The 27,580-nt window shown below is 42.2% G+C and overlaps 2 protein-coding genes across 5 annotated transcripts in view; one reads left to right on the top strand and one right to left on the bottom strand.

Annotated features, from left to right (window-relative positions):
* Positions 1 to 7,649, top strand: part of Vil1 (villin 1) — a 30,321-nt gene extending 22,672 nt beyond the window's left edge. For both annotated transcript variants that reach the window (XM_040753331.1, XM_040753330.1), the window contains 2 exons: positions 324 to 464; positions 7,428 to 7,649. In XM_040753331.1, the coding sequence (XP_040609265.1) occupies positions 324 to 464; positions 7,428 to 7,541 (255 nt within the window). In that variant the 3' untranslated portion in view covers positions 7,542 to 7,649. The remainder of the gene's footprint in view (positions 1 to 323; positions 465 to 7,427) is intronic.
* Positions 7,650 to 8,125: 476 nt separating this feature from the next.
* Positions 8,126 to 27,580, bottom strand: part of Usp37 (ubiquitin specific peptidase 37) — a 65,357-nt gene continuing 45,902 nt past the window's right edge. For all 3 annotated transcript variants that reach the window (XM_040753326.1, XM_040753329.1, XM_040753327.1), the window contains 8 exons: positions 25,974 to 26,115; positions 23,967 to 24,222; positions 22,694 to 22,860; positions 20,986 to 21,046; positions 16,066 to 16,181; positions 13,977 to 14,046; positions 12,362 to 12,500; positions 8,126 to 11,955 (listed from right to left, as the gene is read on the bottom strand). In XM_040753326.1, the coding sequence (XP_040609260.1) occupies positions 11,868 to 11,955; positions 12,362 to 12,500; positions 13,977 to 14,046; positions 16,066 to 16,181; positions 20,986 to 21,046; positions 22,694 to 22,860; positions 23,967 to 24,222; positions 25,974 to 26,115 (1,039 nt within the window). In that variant the 3' untranslated portion in view covers positions 8,126 to 11,867. The remainder of the gene's footprint in view (positions 11,956 to 12,361; positions 12,501 to 13,976; positions 14,047 to 16,065; positions 16,182 to 20,985; positions 21,047 to 22,693; positions 22,861 to 23,966; positions 24,223 to 25,973; positions 26,116 to 27,580) is intronic.

Here is a 27,580-nt window from a genome sequence, read left to right as displayed (position 1 = left end):
TGCCCAGGAGAGAATAGATGTCACACTGTGGGGGTGGGGGAGGATGGAGAAGTTAGTCATTGATCAAGTAGTCAGATGCAGGGCACTACACTACTATCTATGCTAGCTTCTGGGTCCAACCCAGGAAGCTGTGTTTAATGTGTTTTACTGAGCAGGTGTGTGTGTGTGTGTGTGTGTGTGTGTGTGTGTGTGTGTGTGTGTGTGTGTAACGGGGGCTGGGAGAACCAGGAGAGGACTCCTGAAGAAGGTGCCCTAGAATGAAGAGCTCAGCAATGTAGGCTGCAGCCCCACGGCTGCTCAAGTGTGTCTTCCCTCTTTCCTAGGAGGTCATGAACTCCAAGGGGAATGCGTTCACAGCCAGTACCAGCCTCAGTTCTGGGCCCCTGCCCATCTTCCCCCTGGAGCAGCTGGTGAACAAGCCTGCCGAGGAGCTCCCCGAGGGCGTGGACCCCAGCAGGAAGGAGGTGAGTGGGGCACACCCTGCAGGACGAGACCACTCCATTGTATTGGAAAACCTGACAGCTCAGACTGTGCCCTCAGAGGACTGGTGCCGGGGATTCCTGGGTGGAAGCAATGCCTTCATGGCAGGTTACACCCCCTGGAACAGGACAGAGCAGCCCAGTTACTGCTCATTTGAGCCTGGGTGCCGCCAGGTGCAGCCAAGATGAGGCTGTATGGGCATCAGGAGGAACATTCTGAGTCAGAGGTCACCTTCTGGAAGGTGACAGGAACTCGAGTTATGGGACCAAAGTGAATTCTTCCTGGAGGAGAGCAGCAACTGTGAAGGCAAGAGGCCCTGGAAGTAAGCAGGAGTTGGGGACAAACACGGGTGAGAGAGGCAGGGGGAGGGGCATGCCTTCGGGGACCCATTGTGGCCGAAGCAGTGGAGGTCAGGTATTCATCTTTTTTTTCTTTTTTTTTTTGGTTTTTCGAGACAGGGTTTCTCTGTATTGTCTTGGAAGCTGTCCTGGAACTTGCTTTGTAGACCAGGCTGGCCTCAAACTCACAGAGATCCGCCTGCCTCTGCCTCCCGAGTGCTGGGATTAAAGGGATTAAAGGCGTGCGCCATCAACGCCCGGCTCAGACTTCCATTTTTAAAAGCTCCTCTGGCTGCACAGTGAGAACTACCCAGCCTAACCTCTGGCTTCTACACACAGGTGCCTACACACACACACACACACACACACACACACACACACACACACACACGCCAAAAATACCCCTTTTCTAGGCCTAAGGTTAATTAGCTAGTTGCACAGTCAGAATTAGAGTAAGGACAGCAAACAGGGATGGGGACCAGGTCTTGAGTGCTAGTCCATAAGAGAAGCATTTCTGAGGGACAGGGCAGCACAGTCCTGTACAGAGAGCTGACAGGCTGAATGGAGCTAACCCTGAAGAGGACAGGATCAATACAGTCCAAGAAGACTCAGATTATTTAACATCAGCTGTCAGTAGCTGATTATTTTTTAAGATTAACAGGGCCTTTTAAGATTTATTTATTACATATACAGTGTTCTGCCTACATGCCAGAAGAGGGCACCAGATCTCATTATGGGTGGTTCTGAGCCATCTTGTGGTTGCTGGGAATTGAACTCAGGACCTCTGGAAGAGCAGTCAGTGCTCTTAACCTCTGAGCCATCTCTCCAGCCCCCATTCAGGGCCTTGTTGTATAGCCTAGTCTGACCTCAAACTCAGAGAGATCCACTTGCTTTTGCCTCCCAAGTGCTGGGATAGAGTTTTGTTGTTTCGTTTTTTATTTTTAGATTAAATTTATGTATTTATTTATTTTTTAAAGATATTTTAGGTGTATGCGTTTTGTCTACATGTTTGTATGCACACCTCATGCATGCCTGTTGTCTGCAGAGGTCAGAAGGCATCGAATTCCCTGCAATGAGCTACAGATGGTTGTGGGCCATCATGGGAGTGATGGGAAATGAACTTGTGTCCTTTGCAAGATCAGCAAGCGTTCTTACCCTCTGAGCCTTCTCTCCATCTATTTATTTATTTATTTATTTATTTATTTATTTTTGAGACAGGGTTTCTCTGTGTAGCCCTGGCTGTCCTGGAACGAGCTCCATAGACCAGGCTGGCCTCAAACTTAGAGATCTGCCTGTCTGTCCCCCCTCACCCCAAGTACTAGGCGTGCACCACCAGGCATGACTTTTTTTTTTTTAAATCGTAGATATACTATACATCTTGTTGAGAAAGGGGGAGTAAGATTTCAGACTTTGGTAGGCAGTGGCGGCACATGCCTTTAATCTCAGCACATGGGTGGCAGAGGCAGGCAGATCTCTGTGAGTTCCAGGCCAGCCTGGTCTACAGAGCAAGTTCCAGGACAGATAGGGCAACACAGAAACCCTGCCTTGAAAAACCAAACCAAACCAAAAGATTTCAAACCTTTTTGGCTCCTCCAAACTCTCGAGGTGAGCCATCAGCTAGAACGGGTGGTGGGTCTCCATGAAGGCAGCAGCAACAGGGTAACGGAAGGGTTGATAATCAGCATCAGGCGGGCAGATATGGTCATGAGTGAGGCTGAAAATCAGCTGGCAGGCCTGCAGAGTTCAAGAGCAGGACCCATGAAAGGTACAAGTTCATTAGGATGGGCAGTACCTGCTATCTAGCTGGGGTCAGAGTCCAGCAGTCTTGGCACAGCTGAGAAGTCAGCCTTACTGGGCCTGGGAGGGTACTGTGGATCCATGTGCAGAGCTCAGTCTTAGCAGCTGCAGCTGTGACAAAAACAGGGGAAAGAGATTCCAGTAATAAACTTGGCATCCAGCAGCTGTCCCTACCCACTATACCCTTATTTACTCCATTCCAAAACTCTACCACCTTACCTGGGGACTGGGAAGGCTCCCAGGAGCCTTGTGGAGAAAATGCCCAGCCTGGGAGACAAGCCTAATGACAGGGCAGGGAACAGGGGATGTCATACCCACCTGAGCTTGAAGCTGATGCATCTACAGTGTTTTCTAAGAAGCTGCTCAATGCAGCCACTCTGGGAGTCAGAGAAACGTTCCCTAGGGCAACTTCACTTGAGGAGAGCAGCTAAAGACTTAAACTAGGCCTTACACGTACTATGCAAATGCTGAATTACTGAGCTCTCCTGTCTGTATCTTCCAAGTTCTGGGTTACAGGAGTGTGCCACCATGTCATTTCCCTTTTAAATTTTAACTTACTAATTTTATTATTTATTTTTTTAAAAATTTAATATTTATGTGTATGGGTGTTTGCTGGAATGCATGTCTGTGTACCATGTGCATGTAGTACTCCGGGAAGCCAGAAGAGGGTGGCAGACCTCCTAGAACTGGAGTTAAAGATGGTTGCGAGCCACTGTGTGGGTGCTGAGAACTGAACCTGGATCCTCTGCAAGAACAAGAAGTGCTCTTAACCACTGAGTCATCCCTCCAGCTCCTTCCTTCCTTCCTCCCTTCCTTCCTTCCTTCCTACCTACCTACTTACCTACCTACCATATCTATCTATCTATCTATCTATCTATCTATCTATCTATCTATCTATCTATCTATCTATCTATCTGTTTATAGACATAGTCTTGCTATGCAGTCATGGCTGACTTGGAAATACCATGTTGACCTGCCTGTCTCTGTCTCTGAAGTGCTGTTGTAAAAGGCATGTGCTACAATACCAGATTCCCAACTTTTTTGGGGGGTGGGTTGGGGGAGAACAGGGTCTCACTATACAGCCTTGACTGTGTAGACTGGATGAGCCTCAAACTCAGAGATTCACCTGCCTCTGCCTCTTGAAGGTTGAAATTCAAAGCATGTGTCAAGCTGGGTACCTTTAATCACAGCACTCAGGAGGCAGAGGCAGGCAGATTTCTGAGTTTGAGGCCAGCCTGGTCTACAGAGGGAGTTCCAGGGTGATACAGAGAAACTGTCTTGAAAAACAAAAACAAAACAAAGCAAAACAAAATTTGTATGTGCAAGCACCTGCAGAGGCCAGAACAGGGCACTGGATCCCCTGGAGCTAGAGTTAATAAGAATTGGATAGCAGTGAACTGCCCAACACGGGTACTGGGAACTGAATTCAGTCTTCCAAAAGAGCAGCACTTACAAGAGTGCTGAGTCCTCAGTTCAGACTGTCTTTTTTTTTTTTTTTTAAGATTTATTTATCACATACACAGTGTTCTGCTTACATGCCAGAAGAGGACACCAGATTGAATTGTAGATGGTTGTGAGCCACCTTGTGGTTGCTGGGAATTGAACTCAGAACCCCTGGAAGAGCAGTCAGTGCTCTTAACCTCTGAGCCATCTCTCCATCCCCCAGCCCCATCCTTAAAAAAAACAGTGTGTTTGAGAGACAGTCTTGTTAGGTTGCTTAGGCTAGCCCTGAACTCAGTCTGTAACCCTTGAACTTAGAATCATCCAACCTCAGCTCCTCTGCACCACCGCTCCAGTCCCTGCTCCTGTCAATGGCTAGGGAAGTAGAGATGAGGACTGAGGGGCCACTACCTTATGACGGCTTTAATCTGGCGGTCATATTTGAGTGTGTCTGGTGGGTAGTTAGCTGCCTTAAACAGCACAGCCATCCTATCATGTCAGAGCTGGGGATAAAGGTCACTTCAATCAGTTTCTTCTACATCTTAAAATATCATATGTGTGCATGGGTAGTGACTCCTGGTGGTTACTTCAAGCTAGGAGTGTAAAGTTCCACTGTGCTATCGAACCATCAGTGTCACTCACAGGATGAGCTAGTTGGGGTCATTTATCCAAGTATGTTACTAGGCAGAACTGGATTCTCAATTTGTCCTTGGTGGCCTCTCCTCTTAACACTGCTTGCTCCCTCAGGCCTGCTTTCTGCAGCTATGATTCTTTTTTTTTTTTTTTTTTTTTTTTTTTGGTTTTTCGAGACAGGGTTTCTCTGTGGCTTTGGAGGCTGTTCTGGAACTAGCTCTTGTAGACCAGGCTGGTCTCAAACTCACAGAGATTCACCTGCCTCTGCCTCCCGAGTGCTGGGATTAAAGGCGTGAGCCACCAACGCCCGGCTTTCTGCAGCTATGATTCTAACCAGCCCTAAGCAAAAACCTTTCCTACAAGGTTTCAAGGACACAGAAGGCTTGTGGGGAGTAATGTGTCTTTAGTCAGGGACCTGAAGACCAAGAGAAAGGAAGACATGTAATGCTGAAGTTCTGGTCCCCTGCGAGTGTAACAGAACACCTGCAATTTTCGGGTGGAAGGATGGGAAGGAACTGTCACAGTGCTCCCGAGGCAGTTACACTCAAGGCAGGAAGTCAGGTGTGACGTAGATGAGGACTCCAGGAGTCAGAGAACTAGGACTTTCTTGTTAGCTTCATCTGAAAAGTTTAAGCCACTTCTGTCGCCAGGGGACTGGCTTCAGACCCTTGGGGTACCAGAATACAAAGATGCTGCTGCTGTATAGACAATAGCAGGATTTTCTGCATTTGCATATGATACTCCAACTATCCTTCCATATACATGAAATCACCTCAATTTAAATTGCTACAGTGTAAATACTCTGCAGTTATGCTGTGTTGTTCAGAGGTAGTGGTAATCCGCATATGTTCTGCAGTGTTTTTCATCTATGGTTGGTTTATTCATACATGTAGAACCTACTACTACTGAGAGCTGACTATTCGAATCAGACTTCATGCCTTTTTTTGTCTTTGAAGGGCAGGCACGGTTTTTATGGTTTTTATTGAGGAGTAACAGCTCCCTGCAGCAAGGGGAGGGGTCCTGGGTTGCACCAGACTGTGTCTTTGCAAGTGCTACAGCAGTATGTGTTACTTGCCTTGTTCATTAGGACCACAGCAAACCCTATTTCTAAAGTAGGAGGCTGGGAGGTGATGGCCCATCCCTTTAATCCTAGCACTCAGGAGGCAGCTGATGTTTGAAGCCAGACTAGTTTACAAAGCAAGTTCCAGGCAGCCATGGCTATACACAGAGAAAGCATGTCTTGGAAAAATAAAAATGAAACAAAGCATGGGAGGCCCAGGATGGGGACAGACTGTTGCTACAAGGGCCCCAAGCCCTGTGACAGCCTTGGAAGCTTGACTTATCCATGTTGGGACAGACACTGTTTACCTTTGGGTCCGATTTGGATCTACTATTTGATGAATCACATAACTTCTTACTTTTTTTTTCCAACACAGGGTTTCTCTGTAGCTTTGGAGGCTGTCCTGTTACTCAATCTGTAGACTGCGCTAGCCTCGAACTCACAGAGATCCGCCCCGTTTCTGCCTCCCAAGTGTTGGGATTAAAGGTGTGCAACACCATTGCCTGGCTAACTTTTTAAAATTTGTGTGTGCCACAGCATATATGTATGGTGGCGAAAGAACAACTTTAGGGTGTCTTTTCTACTTTACTAGGTGGGTTCCAGAATCAAATTCAGGTGCTTAGGCACAGCAAGCAAGTACCTTACCAGCCCCCACATAGGTTGAGTACTTTTTTAAAATTCATGCATATATGTGTATGTTTATGACATGTATGCAGGTGTCCAGAGGCCAGAAGGTGGTGTAGGATCCTCTAAAGCAACGGTTCTTTGACCCCCCAACTGTTAAATTATTTTCGTTGCTACTTCCTAATTTTTCTGTTATGAGTTATAGTATAAATACCTGATATTTAGGATATCTGATATGTGACCCCCAAGTAGAGAACCGCTGCTCTAGAGCTAGAGTTACAGATAGCTGTGACCTGTCCCATGTGGGAGCTGGGAATGAAATTCCTATCCTCTCTGGAATATCAGGAATCATTATGAACTGCTGAGCCATCTATCCAGCACCTTGAATACTTTCCTTGTGTGACACTTTTTTTTCTTTTTCCCATAAATGTTGCACACCTTTAATCCCAACACTTGGCAGAGGCAGGCAGGTCGCTGAGTTTGAGGCCAGTCTGGTCTACAAAGTGAGTTCCAGGACAGCCAAGGCTGTTATACAGAGAAATCCTGTCTCAAAAGCAAACACACACACCCTAGCCAAGTGTGGTGGTGCACATATTTAATCCCACTACTCAGTTCCTATTTCAAAGAAGTAGCTTCCATTTTGGGCTAAGAATATAGCCCTGTGTTTGAGCCCAGCAGCATAAAAACTGCCTGGCAGCACATGCCTGTGACCTCAGTGCCTGGGAGGTGGGAGGTCTAGGAGCTCAAGACCTGCTCTAGCAAAGCTCAGGCCCCAGCCTGGGTCACGAGGCTTGAGAGTAGGAGTCTGCAGATAGCAGAAGCTCCTTAAATAAGCCAAGATCTGAGACCTGACTTCAAGACTTAGATGGTAGGCAGGCAGAACAGATGCCTGGTTGACTACACACTTATTCACTTCCTCCTCCTCCCTTTTTTTTGTGGCTCTTGACAGTGTTAGCTTTTGTTCCTCATTTGTTTGATCATATGTCACATTTGTATGAGTCATCTGAGCAAACCCAGGGGAAGACTGTGACCTTTGCCCTCTGGTCCTCTCCTAGGAGCACCTGTCCATTGAAGATTTCACTAAGGCCTTGGGGATGACTCCAGCTGCCTTCTCCGCCCTGCCCCGATGGAAGCAACAAAACCTCAAGAAAGAAAAAGGACTATTTTGACAAGCATAGCTCTGGCCGTCCAGCAGCCCCCTACCTGTTTGTGAGGGCTTTGTTCTGCCATTACTGTTTTAGTGCTATGCCAGTTGAAAATGTCCAATTGTATCTGTGCGCCAGTGTGACAGTCCCTTCTATTTATAATAGCGATCTACTCATTCCTTCAGAGAGAGGCAGGGTCCCCTGGAGTCTGACTGCCAACAGTATCTGCATTTTCCCCCAGCACTTTCATTTACAGCAGGGCGGCGGGAGAGTTTTGACATCATTCCCACAGCAAGGCCTTTCCTCACTGCCAGCGCGGGCACTAAGTTAGGGGACCCCTGCTCTGAAAGCTGGAGACCTAAAGGGAAGTATGAGAGGCAGGTGTTATTTCACCCTTCCTGCTACTCCATATGACAAAGGGAAAGCTTAGCTAGAGGCCAGTGCTGGGCTCACATGCAAAGCTTCAGACTCCTCAGATAATATCAGGAACATGGGTTTGCTACAAGAAGTCCAATCAGAAGCCAACAGAAGGTGATTTCCACTTAAAACAACTGGTTATTCAGTGTCCCCAGACATGTGTCCCTTTAAAGAAATAAGTCAAAGTAACATAAGGTTAATAAAGGCTTTAATGTCTCTCACACACTCACTAAAATAACAACCCCCCAAAACAAACAAAACTCTGTATAATTTAAAAAGGAAACAAAAACAAGGAAAAACCATAAAGGATACACAGGAACAGTTCTGCTAAAACACAGATAAAGTGCCGTTCCAAATACACATCAATAATCAGAACCAGAAGTTGCTCTGAACACAAAGAAGCCATCTCACATATAACATGGCCAAAGCTGCCAGCACACCTGGGATCGGCTCAAACACAAAGTGCAGGAACCTCGCTTCTGTTCCCTCCCCCAGGCATGAAGAACTCCAAGAGCCAGGGAAGGGTGAGGAGGAGATGCCAAAAGGAAAGGAAGCTAGAGACAGGTGTACACACCATGGCGGTCTCCCTCTTGCCCACTCTTATTCCAAAAGATTGGCTCAGACAACCATCCTTCTTTGTTCTTTACATCTGGCCTGATACACCTGGATCCTGACCCAGACCCTCATGCACCTTTCTCTCAGGCCTGAGGGACTGTAACATTTAAGTCCATTGTCACTAAAATGTTTATTCATATAGGCACACCTACAATTAAAACCTCCAAACCTTGGATATATAGCACACATGGAAAGGAAACGATTTACTAAGCGTGTAGAAATGAAAGACTGCCTCAAACCTAGTAACCAAAGCAAAACACAAGAGAGTCTACTTTGGTGATATAGAGAATAATCCTGTTACAAAACTCCCATGGCCAAGAATCTCTAGTTCTCCAATAAAATATGTATTTTTCCAGATGGTAAGACAGTATAGACAGGATTTTAAGCAATGCATTAAAACGAGAAGGCAGACATCTGGTTTTGTACACATGTCCAAGGAGACAGTACTGCAACGCAGGCCGAGGGGTGGTCATAGCTGTTTCACTGGGCACTCATGTAACCTGCAAGTGGTGCTGAGCGGTTTGCTGGACGTGTCCCTATACAAGATTCACAAGCACTGAGACTGAGCCAAGAGATCTGCACATGTACCTGTGTGGTCACACCACAGCAACTGCGGCATGGAAGCAAAATTCAGAGTTACTTTGCTGAGGTTCTCACTATTAGAGTCTTTTCCTTGGAGTTTTATACTTCATCAAGGAGAAAGACAAAAAATGTGTAGTTTAATATTTGCCCCCATAGTTAACTGACCTGTAAGTACTTCATCTTAAAATGTAAATACATCTATTCTTGCTGTGTCTGCTGCTGAGTTGTTTAGGTTAAGCCCAAAGATAGGAAGTAAGCAACCAATTTGGAATCAGAATAGAAACAGAACAATTCATGGATTTACTTATTCTTGCTGGGCCATAACTTATATGAGTGTGTGTATACACATCTATCCCTACAAAACAAGAGTTCGGTCTCCCCACAGGCCTAAATGAAATGAGAGTCTTGGCTACTTAAAAAAAAAATCCACACACAGCTTTTAAACTGTATAATACAGGGCCAAAAAAATTTTATCTTCTCATCCAAAAAGTTTGGCTAAGATCAAAATATTGCATAGAGTACTAATTGCTATGAAATTACAGGTCAGTCATTTAAAGTAAGGTAAGCACACACTCGACATTTTACACAGAAGGTCATAATGCAGACAGAATGAGACTGACACTTCTGTTCTAATTGCCTGTCCCTTCTTAGTCCAGCATGTTAACTGCTTTACCCCCCCCCCCCATTCTGGGATCAGTGTTAAAAAAAAGAAATATATTATTTACTCATAATTTAAAAAAAGATTCAACCAACTTCAAACAACCAATACCCCTATCAATACAGTCTATGTCACATTGCCATTTGGAGTCAAATTAAAGAAATGAAGGGAGAAGGGGAAGGCTGACAAGGCCATAGTATGGAGAGAATGTAAAATTCAAGTCCTAAAGATGTTAAGTAGTAACCTATTTTCAACTATCAAGTCCTGCTCAAGACATGAAGGTCAAACCAACCTGCTTCCATGCCAAGTGCACTTCTAGCCTAGGTTCAGGGTATTATTTCTATTTTCTTCCAGGCCATAATAATGCAGAGCTCACATCAAGCCTAATCATTTCAACAGCTCAAAGTTCTCTAGGGCAGAGATGGGAGATACCATGCTAATGCACACAATCACTACTTCACTTGAGATAACCAGTTACTTTCAAGCAAAACAGGTATCTACCTGTGCCACTTTGGAACATTCACTACAATGTGTGCAAGAGATGGTAGGAGGAGTCAAAGTGCTTATCAGTAGTCAAACAAGAGTACTGAGGCCATTACACCTCAATGATTCAGACCTTTAGAAGAAGTGATTATCTAACAATGCACCCAGGTTCTAAGAGACTAGCTGGAGCTCTCTGAATACAATCTTCCAGAAAAGATGTTGCAGAAAAGTGATGGGTTTTAACACCCCCAGAAAATCTGATATGGTTTCATACATACCTTAGAACGCAGAGTAACCTTCCCATTAATAATAAAAGCAGAAATAGGGAAGGAAACGAATGCAGGCTTCATTTTGCTAGTCTGTGCAATCCTAATAACCCCGGGGCCGACAATTCTCTTAGGCTCATTCTTTTTCTGGTTTCACTAGCTGCTTAACCAGGCAGGTGAAGTTAGCTAAGTGGCCTATGCAGCACTTGCCACTGCATCCTCACTTGGTCTTAGCTCATAGCACCTAAAAAGTAAGCGATGTACTGTGCACCTTTGACAGCTTCTGGAATTACCTACAACTATCCCCTTAATTCTCACCCTACTACTTGCAACAGTGTTTAGCTTCAGTGGTCCAGTTTGAACTGTAAAAAGCAGCATGCCCCTTGTCTTCCTCTGCCCGGGAGACAAAGAACTAGCGTTCTTCCCTGCCCTAAGCATCCCTGTCAAGGGAGTCCCAGTTGAAGCAATACTGTCTTCCAATCTTTTATAACTGAGGTTTCAATCCACTGGGCTATGCCTGCACCATGGGCAAATGCTACAGAAGAAAACACAAGCTTCTAGTTTTACCACAACAATATGGAAGGAGTATGATGAACATACTATGTGGTGGCATCTCTGACAGAAAATGCCAAGTGCATAATAAATAGCAAGTGTGGGACTGTAAGATTCTAAGCACCAACAATCCTTTTTTTTTTTTTTTGAAACTGCATATAAGCAGCATGAGTCATAAAATCAAAAGAAAAATAAAACTCAAATCAGGCTACAGAAATGCCTCTTGCAAGGAAAATAAACTGTTATTAGTGTAACTGGCTTTCCAGTGAACTTTACTCATAAGAAACACATGAAAGGTTGGACTTGAGTGAAGCCACCCAAAAAGCAAAAGTTAAAGCCAAATGATATGTGCATCTTCACACCTTTCTCAGAGGAATGTGCATGGACACTCTGATTTCTCCTCCAAACAGCTGTGGCATTCACTGTGAGCAGGTATACTACTTCTGGTGGCTTATCCTAGCTCTTTAAGGCTCCATTCATTCCATATATGTGTGTGGGTATATACACATATATATTTACAACATATATTCCTAAGACAAAAGAAAGAGTCACTCTTGTAGGAGAAAAAGGAGAATCAGCTATAGATGAGACCAAGGTTTCCATAAAACAGCATGGAGCGTTGCACATGACTGAATGTTGTTTTTTGGTTTGGCCCTGAGCTGTTTGTTGCTCCTGCATCAAGTAGAATTCCAGATTCTCTCGGGCGGGGCAGAGGAAAGGCGAGGTGGGAGGCAGTGAGAGAAACGCAGTTCGTTTGCCAGCCCAGTAGTTGGCTCTTCACGAGGCCTGACGGGTAGCTTTCCCCACTTCCATGTTAAGTGCTTGAGAGTTTTTTTCTGTCTCCAGCAACTCATCGAAGATTTCCCTTAAAAGAAACAAAAATAAACAATAGGGGCAAAGCATAGGCAAGGGGGAAAAACACAGCAACAGGAAATGGATACTGATAAACTTGCACAATCCTACTTAGCACCTAAATTTCATTAAATTTTCTTTGTATCATAACCCTGGAAGCTGATTTCTGAGAATGAGGAAATGCAAGCTGTTGGCTGTAGTAAAAATCCTCACTGACAACTGGAAGATCAACTTATGATAAGATAGGTTCTACCACAGAACAAACTGTTGTAAATATAATTCCCAGATAATCCTGTGAGATGATAATGTTGCGTTAATAGAAATATTCTGGAGTTATAAAAGCGATGGAAACATCAGGTCCCCAAGAAGAGTCTAGGTAATTTCATACTGTCCTTCTATCTGTTGGGTTGGTTTCTTACTTGTGCATGTAGAAGAAGATGTAGCCGCTCCGATCTCGGTCACTCTGCACAGTAGCCTCTTGGATTTTAGAGACTTCCAGATCATTGTATGTGAACCATGCCTGTTTCTTAATGTCATATACATCACTTATGTAATGACCTGAAAGGGACAAAATCTGAAATTAAGTTTTCTAAAACATATCACATTTTTCTTGGCTAGCAGAAGCTTGAGACAGAGAAACCCTTATTATTCTCTGCTTCAGCAATATTTTTTTTTTCTAAAATTCATCTGAAAACTATGTACAGAGAACTTTGTGTGTGGTACTCTACAACAAAGCTACATTTCAGCTCTGGGCCATTTGACACAGGGTCTCTTTAGAGAGCTCGGCTAATGTACCAAACCATCAGGCAGTAGTGGCATATGCCTTTAATCCCAGCATTCAGAAGGCAGAGACAGGAGGATCTCTGTGAGTTCAAGGCCAGCCTGGTCTACTGAGCAAGTCCCAAGACAGCCTCCAAAGCTACAGAGAAACCCTGTCTCAAAAACAAAACAAGAAATGTATCAAACCCGGAGAAACATCAATTTACTTTATTGTTTGCATGTATGGCATGCATGTCTTCTTCCTCAATCACTCCCCACTTTATTTACTATAGGAGGTATCTTATTGAACTCAGAGCTTTCACTAATTAGCTAGCTGGCTTTCCCTGGGGATCCCTTGTGTCTGTCTCCTTTGAGGATGGGCATCTAGGCAGGCCACTAGATTTTTTTGTGGGTGCTGGAATCCAAATTCTAGTTCTCATGCTTGGAAGGCAAGTACTTTATCCACTGAACCATTTCCCTAGGCCAACACAACTTTTTTTAAAAAACATTTATTTATTTATTATGTATACAGTGTTCTGCCTGCATACCAGAAAAAAGGCACCAGATCTCATTACAGATAGTTGTGAGCTACCATGAGGTTGCTGGGAATTGAACTCAGGTCCTCTGGAAGAGCAGCCAATGCTCTTAACCTCTGAGCCACCTCTCCAGCCCCCCAAGACAACTTTTTTTTTTTTTTTTTGGTTTTTCGAGACAGGGTTTCTCTGTATTGTTTTGGAGGCTGTCCTGGAACTCACTCTGTAGACCAGGCTGGCCTCGAACTCACAGAGATCCGCCTGCCTCTGCCTCCCGAGTGCTGGGATTCAAGGCGTGCGCCACCAACGCCCGGCTGCCAAGACAACTTTTTAATAAATGTATTTGCTCAGAGGAATTTCCATCATTTATGAATAGAAAAACCAAAACAGCCACACTGACTTGCATAATTCGCAGACAGTATTTATTAAAGGGATTATTTTTAAAGTTTTTCTTATCTTTTTATAGATAGGGTCTCATATAGCCCATACTGGCTCTTTTTACCCCCACTCCATGAATGCTGGGATCACAGATATGTAATAACTTTCCAGTTTATACAGTGGTAGGAATAAAACCTAGGGATTTCTGCATGCAAATAGACAAGCACTTTATCAATCACATATTTAACCTCTCAAATTTTTTCTTAATGCAGCCAACCTACATCTAACACAGAGAGACAAGTGACAATAAGAGGGGCAAGGGGGTACTTTGTTAACAAAGGCTGAGATCACGATGTCCATTTACCTGAGGACGAGGTGCTCCCGATGTGACTCACGACACTGATGAGGCGATACGAGTGTGGAAGAGTTCCCGTCTGAAAGCACAAGCGGTATGACTCTTCACATCAACAAAGCAAACACTGAATTCACATGTGTCAATCAAAGGTGACAGTCTTCAGTGCATAGTGTACAAAGAGTCAGTTACAATGTTTAAAAACCTCACTGCGTGAATTCTATCTCCAGGAATTATCCTGAGAAAATAATTTAAAAGAAAGCAATATACTTGGGACTGGAGAGATGGCTCAGCAGTCAGGAGTACTTCTTATACTTACAGAGGACCCAAATTCAGTTCCTAGTACCCACATAGGCACCACAACTGCCTGTAAAACTACAGCTCCAGGGGATCTGAGACCCTCTTCAGGCCTTCTTGGAACACACACACACATACACCACACACACACACAAAAAAAAACCCTTCAAAAAAAGTAATGTAATATATATATATATACATATACATATATATATACATGTAACATTATAATAAGGAAGCTAAAATATATCCAATAAGAGTTGACTGACTGGTAGTAGATCAATTATATATATTATTTAGCTTTCTAGAAAAATTATATCTATTAGCAACATACTAGCTTGCTTTTCAAATTCACAAAAATGCACACAATAACTATAGGCCTACAGAAAGTTATCAGTTACATACTAAACAACGGAAAGAAAAGGAAAGCTGCTGTGCCACTAATTATGGATAGATTTCTTTCTTTCTTTCTTTTTGGTTTTTCGAGTCGGGTTTCTCTGTATTGCTTTGGAGGCTGTCCTGGAACTAGCTCTGTAGACCAGGCTGGCCTCGAACTCACGGAGATCCGCCTGCCTCTGCCTCCCGAGTGCTGAGATTAAAGGCATGTGCCACCAATGCCCAGCTTATGGATAGATTTCTATATTTTTAAATACTGTATTAAAATACTGTTAATAAAAAAGTAGTATTCATATACTATAGACTTCACAATAAAGTCAAATACAAAGAATGAATACAGTTATAAGTAAATAAAAAATCATTAACATGTTCATAAATTTTGATGAAGTAGTTTACTTCAGGAAGTTATCTTAAGTTGGAAATTAGAAGGGTCTGAATGCTAGGCCAGCTTCACTATATAGCAATACCCTGTCTCAAAAAACAAAACTCCAACCGGGAGGTACAGGTATTAGGATCAGGTCATTCTTGGTTACACAACTAGTCCTCCATCAGTCTGAGCTAAAGAAGACTTCATTAAAAAGATAAAACAAAAATCTTGTAAATAATCTTTTTTCCTTTGGACACAGGATGTTACTCTGTAGTCTACACTGGCCTTGAACTCTTCTTGTCTCAGTCTTCCAAGGACTGAGGTTAGAGGCATAAGCTAACGTGCAGCTAATCAACTTTAACAAGCAGAATAAACTTTGCTTAAGTTATAACATTTTTTAAAATTTTATTTTTATTTAAATTAGAGATAAGCCTGCTTCACATGTCAATCCCAGCTCCCTCTCCCACACCCCACCAATCCCCTACCCCATTCCCCCTCTACTCCCCAGGGAGGGTGAGGCCCTCCATGGGTGATCCCCAAAGCAAGTCATATCATCTGGGGCAGGGTGTAGGCCTTCCTACAAAGTTATAACATTTTAAAGCACATGTGAAAGTGGAAATGACAAAATAATGTATTAATAGCTATGTGCTAGAATCTCAAGTAATATTTTTTGGGGAAAGCAGTTTTTTTTAGAAAAAGAGAAGGATGCCAGACATGGTGGTGACACACACCTTTAATACCAGCACTTGGGAGGCAGAGGCAGGTGGGTTTCTGGGAGTTCAAGACAGCCTGGTCTACAGAGTGAGTTCCAGGACAGCCAGAGCTGTTACACAGATACCAGTGTACTCACTATTACAGAATCAACTGAATAGTTTTCACTAATATGAAGAATTAAAGGTAATTTAATACATTTGTGTCTTTACTTATGTGGACACACACATTCTTATCTAACAAGAGCATAAGACAGTCAGATGCACTTGGGTAGAACGGAAGCTGTGCTACACTGAAGGAGCAGAAGGCCCCGGCGGGCTCTACCCATACCTCAGCATTCCTTTTCAGCTCCTCCGCTTCAGCTTCTGTGTACTCCATATCAAGAACATCCTCATTTCCAGAGTCCTCATCTGAGCCCAGGGAATCCAGGAAAGAGTTGTTAAACTCTGGAGAAGAGAAAGAAGGGTCTTGCAAATGTTCTTAGAATAGACATGAGATGGATGGGAAGAAAAACAGCTCAAGACAGGCCTAGACATGGGGTTTCCCATCTGAATCCCAACACCGGGAGATGGAAGGATGAAAATAGTGAGTCTGAGGGCACTACAGACTATAAAACAAGAACATGTCTCAAAAACTAAAACCAAAGCAAACCAAAACCCCACCATGAGGTACTCATCTCATTATTCTAAGAAAACATAAGGTATTTGATTTAACAGGATTCCAATTCACTCAGGCACCCTAAGAAGTAACTGCATACATAGGCATCTATGAAAGAAGTGTCCCTTTTCTTGTTTTCTGTATGTTTGTGTATGTTCAGGTGAGTGCGCATGTGTATGCAGGTAGAGGTTAATCTCTGGGTTGTTTCTTAGAAGCCTTCTACCCTTCAAAAAAAGCTAATTTTTATGTCCATGGGTGCTTTGTCTATATGTATCATCTGTGCACGACATGCATGCCTAAGTGCCTTCAGAGGCTAGAAGGTGACAGATCTCCTGGAATTAGAGTCACACATGGTTGTGAACTGCCATGTGGGTGTTGGTAATAGAACCTGGATCCTCTGGAAGAAAAGCCAGTGTTCTTAACTACTGAGCCATCTCTCCAACACTTCTACCTGGACTTTTTTTTTTAAGACTAGGTCTCTCACAGGCTCTGGTGATTAAAAGTATGCTTTACCTAGCTTATCAGAAGATGCTGGGGTAAAAGAGTCATCAACAGTTTTATCCAGCTCTGAACCCAGAGAGCTATAGTAACAACTGGTATGGCAAGATATGTGCATGGGTGCAATAGTGACATGAATGTTATGGTGGTATCCAACTGTGCTCTAACTGGACTTAAGGCGCCTACGCCACAGGAGAAAACTCATATCAGGTACTCTGACCAAGAGCCAATGGCTGGGGAGCTTATAGACAGACTCAAGGAGCAAACCTATTACTATTATTTTGCTAAATGGTCATATATCAAAGTGTTCTTTAAATTTGTGTGCTCACTGATTAGCACAGCTATCAATCCTCATCAGAGAACCTTCTGGTTGCAGCAGATAGTGGTTAACATAGAAACTCACAACCAATCAAAATGTAAAGAGTCTGTGAACTGTTGAGCCACAAATAGGACATTTACACCACACCACCTGCTTGGAGGCTCAGGAACCACCACAGAAGAAGGGATGGAAAGACTAACAGCCAGAGGTCAAGAAGACTAGAGTGAAACAGTATCTTTGGACATGCCAGGCTGCTCTACTTATGAATTCACAGCAGCTATGATTGCTTGCCCAAGATCAAGTCAATAAACATTACAGTATGGAGTGATGTGATGGCTTAAATGAGAACAACAACCATAAGCTCATATGTTTAAATACTTGGCTCCTAGTTGGTGAAACTGTTTGGGAAGGATTAGGAGGTGTGGCCTTGTTAGAGGAGGTGTGTCTCTAGGGGTAGGTTTTGAGGTGGAATTCCCAGTGTGTTGCTTGCTCCCTGCTCATGGTTGTGGATCAAGATACGAGCTCTCAACTGTTTCTGCTGCCATGTCTTTGCTCCACCATCATGGATTCTAACACACTGAAAGGCTTAGTTTCTTTCTTTCTTTCTTTCTTTCTTTCTTTCTTTCTTTCTTTCTTTCTTTCTTTCTTTCTTTCTTTCTTTCCTCCTTCCTTCGTTTGTTTTTCAGGACAAGGTTACCCTGGGTAGCTTTGGAGCCTGTCCCAAAACTAGCTCTTATAGACTAGGTCTCAATCTCACAGAGATCCGCTTGCCTCTGCCTCCCAAGTGCTGGGATTAAAGCTGTGCATCACTATCATCTGGCTTAAATATTTTCTTTTATAAATTGCCAGCTGGGCATTGGTGGCGCATGCCTTTAATCCCAGCACTTGGGAGGCAGAGGCAGGAGGATCTCTGTGAGTTCAAGACCAGCCTGATCAACAAGAGCTAGTTCCACAAAAAAAAAAAAAAAAAAAGCCTTGGTGATGGTATTTTATCGCAACCACAGAAAAGAAGGGGGAAGGGACTCATGACTCCTAACAGAGGATTTATGAAATGGTTATGGCTTCATAGGGAGGGTCAGTTTTCTTTTAAGAGTATGGTCTCTGGTATATTGATCACATTCTAGTGGATGATCTCGCACCCAGCAATATATGGGTAGTAACACTTGGACTTGACTGGTTATATAGAAAAGCATGAAGTTTCAGGGGACAACTGTAGAGGCACGTAGATCTGAGAAGAATAAGGGGGAGGGTTGGGACATGAATATGATTGAAGTACAATGTTACGAAATTCTCCAAGAATAACTAAATATATTAAACAACAACACCACCTTGCTTTTTAGGTGGGTACTGGGGATCAAACTTAGGTCCTTATGCTTGTAAAATAAGTAGGTCCCTGACTTTTCTTTGAAATAATTTACATGATAAAAGTATTTTGGGGCTGGAGAGATGGCTCAGTCATCAAGAGCACTTACTGTACTTGCAGAGGATCAACGTTCAATTCCCAGAACCCACATGGCAACCTACAACAGTCAATAATTCTAGTTTCTTTGACCTTCTCATGCACATACTGCAATACATATATGCAGGCAAAACTTTCATACATATTAAAAAAAAAAGTATCTAGTGAGTTCGAGACCAGCCTAGTCTACAAAAGCTAGTTCCAGGACAGCCTCCAAAGCCACAGAGAAACCCTGTCTCGAAACTGCCCACCCCCAAAAAAGTATCTAACCACAAGAAATGAATGAACTGAAAAATAATACATAATTATACAGATAATCCAAATTCACTTATTCCCCCAAAAGAGGGCAAACCAGACAGACCTCTAGCCCCATCACTCAGGAAGCAGAGGCAGACAGATCTCCATGTGTTCAAGGCCAACCTGGTCTATCTACATAGAGTTTCAGGCCATTTAGGGCTACATAATGAGACCCTATCTCAAAAAGAAAACAACAACAAAAGGCCATAGAAGGGAAAAGTTATTAAAATATAACACAAAGGTGGAAATTCAACTTTAGCTCATAAATTTCACCGAAAACACAAATTCAGTATACCCTTTTTTCAGTTAATAATGTATTTTCTCGATGAGTGCCAGCACTTGGGAGGCAGAGGCAGGTGGATCCCTGTGCATTCAAGGCCAGCCTGGTCTACAGAGAGAGTTCCAGGACAGGCTCCAAAACAATACAGAGAAACCCTGTTGAGAAAAACAAACAAACAAACAAACAAACAAAACAAAAACCAATGTATTTTCTCTGGAACAAATCATCTTCATTAATTGTTGCACATAAAAATTGTAAATAAGTAGTTCTTTGCTTATGACAAACTAAAAATCATAGCTGACATACATTTAAAAGACAGGATGCAAAGAAATGGAAAAGAAAACCTAACTACACAGTCTAAATGGTGACAGTTTTAAACCTCTCTTCTTTGATAAGGCTAAACAGTCTCTAGTTTAAGGGATGTGAAGCACAGATGAGGTCATGATAGATGCTAGTTTGCATACTGGATGATCAAAGTTACTTACACTTTCAGTTCTGTTACTATATTTGGCTCTTAGAACGCTTTAGAACAAAAGGTAAGAGATTTGAAAATTCCTCAGGAACTTGCAAGAGCCATGAGAACTCAAAGTTACAGTAGTGGTTCACACCTATAATTCCAGCACTGGGGATACTGATTCGAGTTGATTGCAGTGAGCTCAAGGCCAGCCTGGGTTAGAATGAGACTCAAAGTGGTTTAAATTTGATCTATTCATGTGTTTATGGGTTTCAGTCATCACTTCAGCTCTCTTGTTTTAATTATGAACTAACAGTAAGGATTAGTAGATACAAAACAAGCTTTCAACAAGGACTATACAGACCAAACACATCAGGCAGAGCAATCTACAGCAGTCTTTACTCAGGGAGAGAAACCATCAAGATAATTAACTGTATTTATGGTCTCACAGTTGAGACAGTACTTCAGCGAAACAAGTGAAAATAAAGCACAAAAGAATAGACATAAAACAAAAATATCTCTTGACAGTTAAGAGATGACAGAAACAAAAACCCAGAAGAAGTTTGGAGTTCGATAAGGCTGGAGAAATTTCCCAGACAGCACAGCAAATGATGAAAACACACAGACTTAGAAGAGGTGAGGAAATCACAAGGGCTAGCCCAGCTCCTGGATAACAAGTTTCAAACAGAGAAAAGAGAACAAGGTATGGCGCAATAACGCCTGTAATTCCAGCATTTGAGATGGGGAGGCAGGAGGATTAGGAGTGTAAGGACAGTTGTGCTATATGGTACCTTATCTCAAAAGAGAAAATAGAAGGGGTAGTTAACAAAAATGTCTAAGAATGAAAGGACACACATTTCTAGCTTATATGAAGTATATAAAAGCTATGGATGTAGCAGACCTGCAAGGGGTACAATAGAAACGAGTGACGCTACAAGCATCAAGGGTCAAACAAGGATACAGGTAGACTTTACACTTTAGAGATGGCACCCTGAAATGACATATCTGTCACTACCCGGTGGCATATAGTGGGGGGAGGGATACTTTTAGGTCTGTAAACTAGGAATCTTATGTTCAATCAAAATAAATACTATGGTAAAATGAAAATTGTAAGGACTCCAAAATATCTAAATCATTCCTTTCTTAAGAAAGCTACCGAGGGAATGCTTTTCATCAACATACAACTGGAACCAGGGATGTTACAGAGAAACCCGGTCTTGAAAAACCAAAACAAAAGCAACAACCCACCCTGCAAAATAAAAATGCAATTAAAATAATCTCCATACCTTGAAGACTTAACTCTGTAGCCCTTTTGAGGTCATCATCTTCTTTCTGTTCCCAAGCCTCCTAAGGAAATAATAAAAGTAAAGTTTTAAAGAGGTACTCCTTAGACACAACTGATGAAGGCAAAACAGGCATGTTGCTCACCATGCTTTCTCTAACTTTACAGATAGATATTTGAACATTAACCTATGAGGAAGGTGGAGCAGAAGTTCCTTTCTTTTTCAACACTGTTCTCTTAAAAACAAACAAAACCCCCCCACTGGTCTACTGACTTTTGGGTAAGCATTCACTCTAAGGAGTCTTACTAACTTTGGCTTGTTTTTCAATGCTAGCGACTGAAGCCAGGACCATGCATAATACCAGGCAAGCACTCTACAGTTCCAGTCCCATGAAATATTCATTAGCATGATTTGGATTATCTTAGCTCAGGCAATCATGAAAATAGCACCTATAAGTAAAGTATCTTAGATGATACAACAGGTCAAATCAACTAATATAAAGAGGTAAAAATTGAGTCTGGTGGTGGTAGCGGCACACGCCTTTAGTCCCAGTACTTGGGAGGCAGAGGCAGGTGGGTCTCTGAGTTTGAGGCCATTCTGGACTACAAAGTGAGTTCCAGGACAGCCTGGGCTATTACACAGAGAATCTTCAAAAACCAATCAACCAACCAGCCAGCCAACCCACCAACCCACCCACCAACCTGCCAGCCAGCCAGTCAGCCAACCAACCAACCAAAAATAAAAATTGGGGATTCAGAGATGGCTCAGTGGGTAAGAACACTTTCTGCTTTTGCAGAGAACACAGCTTCAATTTCTTGGAACCCACATGTTGGTTCACAACTACCTGTAATTTCTAGTCCCACACAATCTGAATGATGCCTTTTGGCCTCTGTGAGCATCAGACAGCCACGTGGTCCACTTATACACATGCAGACAAAATGTATACATACATAAAATAAATCTTTAATGTAAAAACTAAGAACTAGGGATACAGCCTAGAGTAGACAATGCTGTTGTTTGATCACCAGCACTACAATGAACACTGTGTACAGACTTGCTATATAATAAACTGAGAAGTATTTTATTACCAAAACTAAAAATAACTAGATTTTAGATCTTTCTGAGGAATTTGTGGTCAAATAATTATAGTAGAAGATACATTATAAGAAAATAACTAAACAAGTATACTACTTTAATACATATATCATAAAATCACAGTGAAGTACTTGTTGACAGCTTACAGAATAAAGCTAACATGGGACAACCTTTAACATCCCATTTTTCTTTAACATGCATCAACTACAGCATATAACAAGACTAATAATTTTTATTAATAAAAAACTCTACTCATTAAACTGTTCATTCAAAGCCACAGCAAGCCCAAAGAGTTGTCTTTTTAAAAAAAAATTATTATTATTATTATTATTTTGGTTTTTCGAGACAGGGTTTCTCTGTGGCTTTGGAGGCTGTCCTGGAACTAGCTCTTGTAGATTAGGCTGGTCTTGAACTCACAGAGATCCTCCTGCCTCTGCCTCTGAGTGCTGGAATTAAAGGCATGTGCCACCACTGCCCTGCTTATTGTTATTATTTTGCAGTAACTCACTGTACATAAATAGCCAGGAGCAATCCCTTTGACACATTAAATGCTTAGCACATTAGCGACTGTGACTAGACGTCTGGGAAGCATGGAGAGGCAACAGAAGTGTCTTACTTGCTCTTGGAGGCTCTGGGCCAGCGCCTGCTGAAGCTCCTGCTCTTCTCTCTCACGCTCCATGTCATACTGCTGGAGCCAATCAACCTCTCCCTGAGAGCCTTCTGGAGTTTTGTTCTCTTTATTCTCATCACAGTCTTTTGTTATCTCAGTAAAACTAGCAGGATCTGAAGAAGCAGAACATTATTTTGGGAAAAAAACAAAACAAAAACAAACAGCTGAATTTTGTGAACTCTAGTGACACCTACTGCTGAGAGAGTAATTTACCCTGCCCTCATCTAACACTTTAGGTTTAGGGCTTTAGGTAGCTCAGGCAGGCCTAGAACTTGCTACGTAGCTGACGATGTCCTTGACTCTGACTTCCCACCTCCACCTCTGGTATGGACGATCATGCTTGGTTTTATGGGGTACTGGGGATTAAAGCCAGGACTTTGTGCATGGCAGGTATGCCTGCTACTCAATAAGCTACACTTCCAGTCCTTACTCAGAACTTTTTGGACCAACAATTTTATCTTACCACATCTATATCAGGGTTTCTCAGCACCATTAATAATTTGACTGGGGTACAAGTGAGGTCTTTGGGGAGTGGGAAATGGAGAGGAGTGTATGCTGTGAATTTTAGCAGGCTCTACCAGGATAGGAGGGCTGTAACCGAGTCACCTGACAGGAAGTAATTATGGCATTATGGAAATGGGAGTGCTGAAGACAAAAGCTGTCAGTTTTCTACTTGTTACCTTGTTTTGTCGCCGTCCCTTCCCTCCCCCCAGAGCTGAGGACTGAACACAGGGTCTTGCATTTTCTAGGAAAGCACTCTACCACTGAGCTAAATCCCCAACCCCACTTCTCTTTACTGTGACAACCAAAAATGAAAAACACTGTCAAGTATTTCAGGGCAGAGGAGAATGACCTTTATGCACAGTAATAGTGCTGAAAACAAAGGATTAATATGAACTAGTGATCTTTATTAAACAGTGACTAATAAGAACAAGGAATACTAAGGGATACTTGCATTAGAAGGGAAAAAATACCTCAAAAGAACCCCATCAGCTTTTTGTTTCTTGTTAAACTGAGGATGCACTAATTTTTTGCATGCATATAAAATAATTCAAAACTGAAGAGGCTCTGACTCTACAAATCTAGAAAATGATTTTGTGACATCCCACCATGACTTCCATTTCTAAATCTAAGGGGTTGGATTATTTAGAAGCCACATATCAGTATAGGCTCTGGAACCAAGTTTTGTGTAACAGACACTTATCTGGATGAAACCTACCTGGCTCAGTGATTGTTTTGGGTTTCTCAGTCTCCATAGCATCTGGATTTTCAGGCATTTCTTGAACATCGTCTTCTGCAAATCCAGTGTCAGGACTGCTGGTTGGCTTATCGTCATCTTCATGGCTGAGCACAGGGGAAGCTTCTCTCCTACTTATCTCCAACACAGCTGCCAGCACCTCTTCCTCACTCATTTTGTCAAACCCTGAGGTCTCTAATTCAGATTTCCCAGGCTCTAATCTGCACAATTTCGAATCCTGAAGAAGAGAATTACTTTTACAAGAAGCCAATGTGCCTATAAATATATCTAATGTTGAGCACTATATCTAATATACCCCAGACTGTAAAGTGGGAATTTGGAGGGTGGAAGATGGCAGCGGTCAGCAACTACTCTTGCAGAGGATCAAGTTCAGTTCTTAGTTCCAAAGCCTGAGAACTTCTGTCTTTCAAGAGCACCCCACCACATAATTAAAAAGTGTGCGTGTGGAATTAAATTTGTGTGCTACCACACCTGGTTTATGTGGTGCTGGTGCTCACACCCACAGCTCTATGTATGCTAGGCAAGCACTTTACCAACTGAGTTACAACTCCAAGTCTAACAGTTTTTCTTATTATGACAGGTGCAAAGTGTACCCTTTATAGAAACTTGGAAGATAGACACTGCTATCATAAAGTTACTTAAAACAGCAAGTCAACAAGGTATGATGGTGCATGTTCATAACCCTAGCACTTAGGAGGCAGAGGCAAGAAAATTGTTGTGAGATCCAGGCCAGCCTAGACTACAACATGAAATCCTGTCTAAAAGATTAGTCAGAGATAATAAGTATTTGGTCCAGATATACATGGATTATACGATAAACATTCCCTAAATATTCAATTTTAAATGCTGGCTGGTCCTTTTTCTTTTCTTTTCTTTTTTTAAACTGAGGCAGAGTCTGATTATATAGTCATGACTTGCCTAGAACTTACTATAGTGGATCTTCCTGGTCCTGGAACTTACTATGTGGATCAGACTCACAGACATCCACATGATTCTGCCTCCTGAGTATTGAGATTAAAGGCATACACCACACAGCAATGTTGTCTAGTCTTAGATGAGAAAAATAAAAGTGATACAAGATTACATAAGTAAAAGATATATTTTTCTGCACAATTTTCATTCTAGAATTTCTGGTTTTCTTTTCATATTTAAGGGAAGCAATCACAAACTTCCCTCAGCTTTACTTTAAGATGAGACAACTGAGAACACAAATAACTACTATAGCTCTATAGAATCATGCATACACCTGGAGAAGCTTACTTTTTTTAAGCATTAATTAAGGATTGCAATAGATGATGTAGCTGTGTCTTCATGATTGTGATTTAACAAAGGAGATTACTTAGTTGCTATGTTGATATAAAATACCATAATTTTCTCCTGTAAACAGCAGCTATCAAAATAAACAAATAGAGCCGGGTGGTGGTGGCGCACGCCTTTAATCCCAGCACTCGGGAGGCAGATGGATCTCTATGAGTTCGAGGCTGGGCTGGACCGACAGCCTCGAAAACAATAGAAACCCTGTCTCGTAAAAACCAAAAAAAAAAAAAAAAGAAAAAAAAAAAAAACCAACCAAACAAAAAACCCCCCCAAAAATAGATGAAATTTGTTGTTTCTGAGAGTTTCTGATGTCACCCTACCCTTGCATGAGGAACTGGGGACGGAACCCAGAACCTCCCACATGCTAGCCAAGTATTTCACCACTAGCCAAATCTCTAGTAAAATTCATTCCTTTAAAAACAGATTGCTTTTTTTGGAAACAGTGTCTTGCATATAGACCAGGCTAACCTTGAACCTAGAGTCTGTGCTGGGACAAGCATGCACCTTTCTGCTCAGACAAAGACTGCTTTTTGTTTATTTTTCTAGGAAAAGCACTCTCTAAAATTAGTGTCTCAAATAGAGGCATTAAGTTTTCGATCTGTTTCTTTAATTTGCTGAGACATTTGTTTGGAGAGATGAACCATTACTTACTTTTTCCACATCTTCCTGTTGCTGCTCATGGCCTGACATATCACAGAGCCTCTGGCCAAGGGCCACAGAGCGTTTTAGTTCATCCTCACTGTCAGAATCAAGGCATGAAGTAAAGGAGCTTTTGGATTTGAAGGTGAATTTCCTGTAATTACATATGAAAAAAGTCTTGTCTTTGTTTTGTTTTCCTTTTTTGGCGGGGGGATTGATGCATAAACACCAAAACAAAAAGCTTTTCCATTATGGAAAATTATTTAACAGAGGAAAATTATGTATCAAAAGTACACTTAGGTATTATTTTTGATAATCTAAAGAGCCATGATTTAAAAATGTTTAGCTATTGTGTATCACCAGTAAACTTTGTACCTCTTTCTTCTAATGACCAATTCCAAATTGTAGTTTGTTACGTTTTATGTTGTTGTTGTTGTTTCTTTTTTGGTTTTTCAAGACAGGGTTTCTCTGTATTGTTTTGGAGGCTGTCCTGGAACTTGCTCTGTAGACTAGGCTGGCCTCAAACTCACAGAGATCCTCCTGCCTCTGCCTCCCAAGTGCTGGGATTAAAGGCGTGTGCCACCAACACCCAATTTGCTATTGTTTTATAAAGTAAGATTCTATTGAGTCCATGAAAGCATAGTGATTAATCAGTCTGTGGTTTTTTTTTTTTTGTATTGTCTTTTTTTAGCCCTGGCTATAAATCAGTATTTTTGACAAAAGTATATGAGGGCTAATTTTTGATATTTTTAATTATGATCTATATACTTTAAAAATGACAGCAACAATCCACTTAATTTGTTATTTTGAGGTCAGACTTCTGGCAACCTCTCTACCTTTGAGAACAGACATTCCAAATTAAGGGGGCGGTTTCTGAGAAGGCGGTTCTAAATCCCAACACAGTAGTAGGACACAATGTATTTTCAATACTACAGCAATTACATAAGAAATGAAAGCTATGAAATGAGGGAGGATAATCACAAAAGGGGAGAAAAAGAATTAAAAGTTGTTTGATGTAAAGGCAAATAGTCAATATTCAACAACAGTGAAGCTGGGAATGATACTGAACATTTGTATTGGCAGCACTAGGGAGACTGAGGCGATAAAACTGCAGATCTGAGACCAGCCTGGGTTATATAGCAAGATTTTGTCTGAAGACAAAACACAAAACTACAAACAAAACCCAGTGCAGTACTGATACTTAGAATGTGGATTCACTTTTCCTCTGTAAAAGATTTTGTACATACATGCATGCATGTCTATGTGTCAGTATGCCATGTATCTGGGCACGACACATGTGTGGAAGTGCACAAGGCCTCTAGAAGATAGTTCCAGATCCCTGGTTACAAGACATCTGACAAGGGTGCTGGAATCTGAACTTCAATGCTCTGGAAGAGCAGTAGTACTTTTAACAACTGAGACATCTTTCCAGCCCCATAATGTAAATTCTAAATCATTAAGAAATATGTCGGGGCTGAAGAGATGGCTGCTCTTCCAGACGACCTGGGTTCAATTCCCAGCACCCACATGGCAGCTCACAACTGTCTGTAACTCCAGTTCCAGGGTATCCGACACCCTCACACAGAGTATATACAAGCAAAACATCAGTGTATATTAAA

Source organism: Mesocricetus auratus, unplaced genomic scaffold (genome assembly GCF_017639785.1).
Source record: "Mesocricetus auratus isolate SY011 unplaced genomic scaffold, BCM_Maur_2.0 Super-Scaffold_100010, whole genome shotgun sequence".
Lineage (NCBI taxonomy): Eukaryota > Metazoa > Chordata > Mammalia > Rodentia > Cricetidae > Mesocricetus > Mesocricetus auratus.
This window is presented reverse-complemented; position numbering and strand designations above follow the sequence as displayed.